This window comes from Lampetra planeri, chromosome 36 (assembly GCF_965212315.1).
Source record: "Lampetra planeri chromosome 36, kcLamPlan1.2.h2, whole genome shotgun sequence".
Taxonomy (NCBI): Eukaryota; Metazoa; Chordata; class Hyperoartia; order Petromyzontiformes; family Petromyzontidae; genus Lampetra; species Lampetra planeri.
This window is the reverse complement of record NC_136142.1, coordinates 11,099,274-11,107,732: the sequence shown is the minus strand read 5'-3', so window position 1 is coordinate 11,107,732 and position 8,459 is coordinate 11,099,274. Positions and strand designations below refer to the sequence as shown.

The 8,459-nt window shown below is 50.3% G+C and overlaps 1 protein-coding gene across 2 annotated transcripts in view; it reads left to right on the top strand.

The window, feature by feature from the left end:
- Window positions 1-8,459, top strand: part of USP5 (ubiquitin specific peptidase 5) — a 34,959-nt gene that overhangs the window by 4,122 nt on the left and 22,378 nt on the right. For both annotated transcript variants that reach the window (XM_078611583.1, XM_078611582.1), the window contains exons 2-5: window positions 5,867-5,992; window positions 7,446-7,512; window positions 7,802-7,935; window positions 8,035-8,180. In XM_078611583.1, coding sequence (XP_078467709.1) covers window positions 5,870-5,992; window positions 7,446-7,512; window positions 7,802-7,935; window positions 8,035-8,180 — 470 coding nt within the window. In that variant the 5' untranslated portion in view covers window positions 5,867-5,869. The remainder of the gene's footprint in view (window positions 1-5,866; window positions 5,993-7,445; window positions 7,513-7,801; window positions 7,936-8,034; window positions 8,181-8,459) is intronic.

Genomic DNA, 8,459 nt, shown 5'->3' with positions numbered 1-8,459 from the left:
CGCGTCGTGGTTGGGGGGAGTGACGCGTGGGGGGAGTGAGGTGTGGTCGGAGGGAGTGACGCAGGGTGAGGAGGGAGTGACGCAGGGTGATGAGGGAGTGACGTCAGGGTGAGGAGGGAGTGACGCTGGGGTGAAGAGGGAGTGACGTCAGGGTGAGGAGGGAGTGACGCTGGGGTGAAGAGGGAGTGACGCAGGGCGAGGAGGGAGTGACGCAGGGCGAGGAGGGAGTGACGTCAGGGTGAGGAGGGAGTGACGCTGGGGTGAAGAGGGAGTGACGCAGGGTGAGGAGGGAGTGACGCAGGGCGAGGAGGGAGTGACGCAGGGCGAGGAGGGAGTGACGCAGGGCGAGGAGGGAGTGACGCAGGGCGAGGAGGGAGTGACGCAGGGCGAGGAGGGAGTGACGCAGGGCGAGGAGGGAGTGACGCAGGGTGAGGAGGGAGTGACGCTGGGGTGAGGAGGGAGTGATGGATGTCGCCGTAATTATTGAGCAAAAGTCCCGTCTCATCAAAGCGATCAACATCGTCACAAAGATATAAGCGAGTCTTCTTTCTCCCTGTAAATGGAAGACTTATGGGAGAGAAACGGGAGAATTTGGTGGAAGAGACATGGGGGAGATGGGATGGAGAAAAAAGAGGGAGTTGGAGTGATACTAGAGACGAAGGGAGACGGGGAGCGATGGGTGGGAGTATGCAGTGAAGTAACTCGATGTTGCATAACATTAATACCAACTATACCCGCCATTTGCCACAAATTGACGGTGACGTCACCTGTGCCAGGCCAGGTGCACTTTGAAGCCATGCGAAGTGTAGAAGGCTCTCTGACGGGAAGTCATGGGCTGACTGACTGACATGACTAGCAGATGCACAAGCTGTGCTCCTTACTGTGCCAACGTGTTCCATTTTAGCTGCCCGGCGCTCTGCTCGTTGTGAGCGTCGCTCCTCAGCCCTTAGTTTGTTGGACGGCGATTGCCTCCAACTGACCAGGAGCGTCCCTCACGAGCCTTCTCTATAGAGGCTGATCTTATCACCGCTGGTACCAGTCTTCAGCAAGTCCACTCGGCTCCACATCCTCCCATACCACATCAATCCATCTCTTCTGCAGCCTGTGACACGCCCGTTTAACCCCCTCTATCTGGCCAAACCGAAGCTTTTTGGGCGTGCAGTAGTTGGGCATGCAGGTTACATGACCTGGCCAACGCTGCGCAGCCTTGCCTGCCGGAGGAGCTCACCGATGGGAATGTGTCCAGATCTTTCAAGGATTTGTGAGCTCACAATTTAGCCTGGTAAAACCCAGGAGGGATCGTAGGCAGGCCAGCCTGAATGTTTTTAACTGGCGAAGATGTTCTATTAGGGGGGTCCACGTTTCACAAGTATAGAATAGGGAGGGCATGACTCTGGCCGAGAAGACCCGAAGCTCCTTGTGGAGCGACAGGCCAGGTGGCTTTCACACGGTGTTACACAGCCAATGGAAAGATGATGCCACCTGACTGATTCGGAGTGAGACCTCTGCTCGAACCAGAGCTGGTCATAACCATGCTGCCCAGGTATGGAATACTCTGCATTCCACAACTGCTCCATCACCAATGGGGAGTTGATGGGGTGGAGTGTTTGATGGCAAAAAATACCCAGGCAGGTACTTGGTTTTGGTTCAAGTTCATTTATTAGGTATAGCCCTGTAAGCCATCCGGCTCTTGAATCGGGTGCAACCGCAACAAACAAAAAACAAAAACATGAACAAAAAACATCTTAAAGTGAATATGTGACTGAGTGCAAACAGAAAATCCAAGAAAAGACAGTAAAATATTGCAGAAAAAGCACCGTACACAAAAATGTGCAAAAATCCCAGTGGGATGCAAGTCAAACAACAACAACCACAAGACAACTTAGATTAAGGCCATCAGTCTAACTCTGTACTACAACAAACAAACATGGCCAAACCAAAAAACTTATCGAAAATCACCAAAATAAAGTCCTTAAAGCAATGAAACAGTGGTCATAGGAACTGACCGAATTTTCACAATAAACGACATAAACAACATGTACTGTACTACCAAACTCTGCAGCCATAGCTGGCTGCATGAGTCACTCCACAACAGTAGGAGCATCAGTCGGAAGTATCAACATTTTTCAATGCACCTTTAAGATCAGCACACTAAATCAAAACAGGTCATACTTTGCAGCGATCATCCGGAGCGAAACATTGTATTTTAGGCCACTAAATTGAAGTGGCAGCTAGGGGTGTACAACTCCTCTAGAGCAGTTTTGAGTGAAGATCTCATAGGTAGTGATTCCAGTTGCAGTATATTGGCAATAGCATTCCAGACCCTTTGGGCATCAATAGCAAAGGCCCTTCCAGTATTTGTACGGCAATAGGGAATGTGAAGCTGGTAAATGAGCGAAGACCTTAGGTCAAATTTGTTCTTTGAAACAGAGAGGAGATCCAGCAGGTAATCTGCGGATTTTTTTGTAAATACATCATGAATAAATAAGATCTGATGCACAAGTCGTCGAACATTGAGAGATGTTAAGTTTGACCCAATGTAGAGATCACAGTGGTGAGTCCTATATGGGCAGTTCAATGCAAATCTTAAGGCCGAGTGATACATTGAGTCAAGCTTCTTCAGTACAGTACTTGGGGCTGATTTATTCACGATGTCACAGTAATCAAGTAGAGGCAGTATGGTAGCTTTTATCAATTCCAAACGGAACATAGGGGGAAAGCAGTGCTTGTGTCGATACAGAAAACCCATTTTTATTTTTGTCTTTTTACCAATATAATCAATGTGATCTTCAAATTTCAGTTTTGAATCAAGAATGACCCCAATATACTTATAGATCTTGACTTACTCTATTTGATAATTATTTAAGGAATGTAATTGGGGAAAAATAACTTCCTGCTTTAGTCCTGGTGAGAAGCATAGCACCTTGGTTTTGGAGGTATTCAGGACTAGTTTAAGAGCAACTAGCTGATGTTGTAGTTTGTTGAAATCACCCAAGAGCTTAGCAATCACGTCATCCGGAGAGCGGCCAGCAGTAATCAGTATCGTGTCATCTGCAAAAAGATTCACCTTGGAATGATCCAGGTCAGTGCCCAATTCATTGACGTAAAGAGAGAACAGGAGGGGGCCGAGGATTGAACCCTGTGGAACCCCTTTTGTTATCTTAACACTGTTTGACCTCCAACCATCTGTGAGTACAGTTTGGGTGCGAAAAGAGAGGTAATTTTTAAATCCTTTATATTAAGTTCGCATGCTTGCTTGCTTGCGTGCTTGCTTGATTGCGTGCTTGCTTACGACCGTGCAAATCTTTCGGTCGTTTTTTAACCCACTTCCCGTGATCCAATCGAGCTGACATTTTCCACACAGACTCGTTGTGACAGACAATGTTCGTGAAAAAAAATTCCCAAAATTTTACACTTTTTAGGCAAAATTTTTTTATTTTACATGTATTCAAATAGAACTCATTCTTGGCTTTGGCTGAACGTCACAGTATAAGAGCCCAGAGCGTAACCCCTCCACAGGCCATGGCGGAGTAGCGCAGTTGGTAGCGCCCTCGCTTCCCATGCCAAAGGTCGCGGGATCGATCCCCGCGTCCTCCACAGGCGAATATATTTTTAAATCCTTTATATTAAATTCGCTGCCACGCATATAAAGGATTTATAGTGAAAAACTTTGTTTTTACGGGTTATACTTATTTAACCATTCTACTGCGTGTTTGGAGAAACGGAGGCAACTTAGTTTACTAAACAGGGTGTTGTGGTCGACTGTATCAAAGGCTTTGGACAAGTCAAGAAAAAGACTGGCGCAGTACTGATTATTATCAAGGCTACTGTAAATGTGATTCAGAGAGTCTAATGCAGCAGATGTGGTGCTGTATTTTTTTCGGAACCCAGATTGTTTTCGATGTAATAGATTGTTGTCGGACAGGAAACTGCTAATTTGGTAGTTCAATATTTTTTCTAAAATTTTCATCAATGGGGACAAAATTGAGATAGGTCGGTAGTTATTTGGATCATCTTTAGGGCCCCCTTTGTGAAGTGGACGAACATATGAATGTTTCCATTCTAGAGGTATTGATGCTTCTTTGATGGACAGGTTGAAAATATGGGCTATAGGTTTGTATATTAGGTGACCAACAGTTAGCAGAGCAAAGATAGGAATATTATCTGCTCAGGTAGAGGAGGACCCTTTGAGGTAGGACAGTTGTTTCAGAACATTACTTTCGTGGATTGGCTGGAAACTAAATTCGTTTAATGTTTGAACAGGGGTGTAGGAATTTGCATGCGCAGGGGTGACTCCCAATACATTATCAAAAAGGTCACCAGCTTCAGAAAAATGAAGGTTAAAATTGTCAACTATTTTTTGGGGCTGTGAAAAATATTCCCCATTTCGGTTAAGCTCAACGGGCAGATTATATGTGTTAGATGCCTTTTCGATACTTTTGATTGTTTTCCAGAAGATCCTGGCATTTCCATGTGATTCCAGGAGAGTGGAGGAAAAGTATGCATTTTTTGCATGCCGTATTTTTTTGACGCATCTATTCCTTAAAATCCTGTATTCTAGCCAGTCATGGACCAAATTACTTTTCTGAGCACATGCCCAAGCCTTGTCCCTAGTTTTTATAAGCTTAGTAATCAAGGGATCAAACCATGGTGGACGGTTGCCTTTAGTTTTAAATCTAATCAACGGAGCATGTTTGTTAAGAATTTGGAGAAACGTGTACCTGAAAGTCTCCCAAGTCGTAGTCAGGTTTAGGATATCACAGGCCTTGTCAATATCCGAGTGAAGCACATCATTAATAAATGCCTGAGAGCTGAAGTGTCTCATGGAGTGCTTCAAAACCAATTTAGGGGGGGCTTTGGGTCTGGCTGATGATCTCACCCCAAATATGAAGGAGTGATCACTAAGGTTATTACCCAGAACACCAGTCAGCGCGAAATTGTGAGGGGCATTTGTTAATAGGACGTCAAGCAGAAATGACTGTCATGGGTTTTTTAGGTTTGGGTCTTGTGGGGACATTTATTAATTGAAATAGGTTAAATTCATCTGTAAAATTTGTGGCCACGGCCGGCGGGTTTAGCCAATTCCAATTGAGATCACCCATTAAAATGATGGGGCTGATGGTAACACCCCACCTCTTAATGGCACACTCCAGGTTCAGCAGCATCACCTCTAACTCCTCTGAGTGAGCAGCAATCAGTAGAACATCAGCATACATTACATGGTTGACCAGTAGTAGTCCCCACTACCCCACGACCCATGGATCAGGATTGCTAACCAGGTGGATGGCATTTGGGGCCGTCCATAAATTACGTCACGCACCTGGGGGGGGGGGGGGGTCAGACATTTGTGACGATGTGTGACGAGGGGGGGGGGTTTGAGAAATGTGATGTCGCATCAAAATGCACAACTTTAAATAAATATAGACAACACGTTCTACTTAATTAAATAGACTTTTTAATGTTTTCTCCTACAACATCAGAGTGCAGCGCCACATTAAATACGCACTACAATGCATTTTTTTTTTTTGGGGGGGGGGGGGGCAGAGCTTTGTGACGTCATATTTGAAGGGGGGTCTGACTTTTTGTGACGCCGTGTGACGAAGGAGGGGGGGAGGCAAAAATCGTCCAAAATCGCGTGACGTCATTTATGGACGGCCCCTTGTGGATTGTAGGATTCTCAAGCGTGCTGTACAATTCCGTCGTCAAAATAGCGACTTGATTTCCTATTCCGTTTAATGGAGATCCAGGATTCCCTGTTGAAGTTATTGGGAATTTCTGGGAGATTTCTCGACTTTATATCATGTTCCTTTCATTGACGACTCCTGCCATGACGTCGTGTGACTGCCCCCCCTCCCCCATGCTGTAGGAGATGGAGGGTGGCCTCTACTTGTGTCTCAACTCCTTCTTGGGGTTCGGCCGCGAGCACGTGGAGCGGCACTTCCGCAGAACGGGACAGCGCCTTTACCTACACATCCAACGCACGCGCAAGCAGGCACGTGTACACACACCATGCACAAATATCTACGTATAGCCTACACAGACTGTTGGCGCAAGTGCTGTTAGTGAGCACCTATTAATGCCAGAACGGCACAAGAGGGGGTGGGTGGCCAGCACCACGCCCGGCTGCCTTTGTCTCACTCGTGGCGATGTTTACTATACACCGCACCAGGTACTCATTTGAGGCTGAGTCGACCTAGGGGAGGCCTAGGATCGGTTCAGATAATCATCACTGGTGTTGGCCATGAGCGGGAATCGAACTCGGGTCGCCATGTTCGTGGCACGTTGCGCTAACCGCTACACTATCTCTCCCCTCGTATACATACACGCCTGCTCACACACGTGTTCGTCTACACACACAAGAAACAAAGACTTCCCATTAAGCCTTCACCAGACTCTTAGGGCAATCTTGTATACAAACTCGTACAAACAAACAGGTATGGGCAAACACACGTGTACATGCACAGAAACTTGAGTGAGTGAGAGGCTGGTGGGTGAGAGGTGGGTGGGTGAGAGGCGGGTGGGTGAGAGGCGGGTGGGTGAGAGGCGGGTGGGTGAGAGGCGGGTGGGTGAGAGGCGGGTGGGTGAGAGGCGGGTGGGTGAGAGGCGGGTGGGTGAGAGGCGGGTGGGTGAGAGGCGGGTGGGTGAGAGGCGGGTGGGTGAGAGGCGGGTGGGTGGGTGAGAGGCGGGTGGGTGGGTGAGAGGCGGGTGGGTGGGTGAGAGGCGGGTGGGTGGGTGAGAGGCGGGTGGGTGGGTGAGAGGCGGGTGGGTGGGTGAGAGGCGGGTGGGTGGGTGAGAGGCGGGTGGGTGGGTGAGAGGCGGGTGGGTGGGTGAGAGGCGGGTGGGTGGGTGAGAGGCGGGTGGGTGGGTGAGAGGCGGGTGGGTGGGTGAGAGGCGGGTGGGTGGGTGAGAGGCGGGTGGGTGGGTGAGAGGCGGGTGGGTGGGTGAGAGGCGGGTGGGTGGGTGAGAGGCGGGTGGGTGGGTGAGAGGCGGGTGGGTGGGTGAGAGGCGGGTGGGTGGGTGAGAGGCGGGTGGGTGGGTGAGAGGCGGGTGGGTGGGTGAGTGAGGGGTGGGTGGGTGAGTGAGTGAGTGAGTGAGAGGCGGGTGGGTGGGTGAGTGAGTGAGTGAGAGGCGGGTGGGTGGGTGAGTGAGTGAGTGAGAGGCGGGTGGGTGGGTGAGTGAGTGAGTGAGAGGCAGGTGGGTGGGTGAGTGAGTGAGTGAGAGGCGGGTGGGTGGGTGAGTGAGTGAGTGAGAGGCGGGTGGGTGGGTGAGTGAGTGAGTGAGTGAGAGGCGGGTGGGTGGGTGAGTGAGTGAGAAGCGGGTGGGTGGGTGGGTGAGAGGTGGGTGGGTGAATGAGGGAGAGGCAGGTGGGTGAGTGAGAGGCAGGTGAGTGAGTGAGAGGCGGGTGGGTGAGAGGTGAATGCTCATCTCCCATGTGCTATGGGCAGGAGGAGGATAAAAGTGCAGCCCGAGACGAGGACCCGCCCCGCAAGAAACCCACGCGGCTCGCCATCGGTAACTCACTACTTCTCACAACACACAGACAATAACCACTACTCACAAGTACTTACTTCTCCCCACCATACCCATCACTAATCACCACAAACACATACTCACCGCTTGCTCACTCCTAACTCACTGCATCCTTCCCACCCTCAACTATACTCAGAACTCGCCCACACACTCACTGCAACTCGCCCACACACTTGGTGGTGCTGATGGCAGGTGTGGTGGTGGTGGTGTTGTTGATGATGATATTTCTGATGGTCATGTTGATGGTGTTGATGTCAATGATGGCGTGTAGGAGTGGAGGGCGGGTTCTCGGTGGAGGCTGACCGGGCCGAGTATGATGAGGTCGTGACACTTGTGGTGTTCCCCGAGTATCTGCGCCTGAGTCTTCCCGAGCTCGAGCAGCTTCCGGCCATCGCCCGCGAGCGCGTGCGTGACGCACCGCACCACACCTTACCATTTAGCACATCGAATCACACCACGTCACACCGCATCACGCTGCCCGCTGCCCGTGCACCATGCCCCCAGGTGAGCCAGGCATGCACTGCGGTGCTGGCGGCCGACTCAGCGTCGCGTCGCCAGGAAGTGGAGGCGTGGGACGGGGAGGTGAGGAACGTCTCCCCCCACGCGCTTGGCCTGCAGCAGCTCGACAACGGCGTGCGTATTCCTCCCAGGCAAGATTACTCATTTGCACCCTCGCACAATAACAAAAACAGCCGCCATTGGTCACAAAGTGCCGATGCCGTCACAACACAGTTCTTGTGCCAGGCGAGATGACAGATCCAGCTGCCATAGGGTTGACTTACTGGGATTACTGGCAGATGGAGCACCTGTGCATCCTACTGTGCCAACTTGCTGCGTTTTAGCTGCCCAATGCTCTTGTCGTTGTGAGCGTCGCTCCTCTGCGCTCCGCTGTTGTTGAAGGGCAAATAGCTCCAACTTCCTAGCAGCGT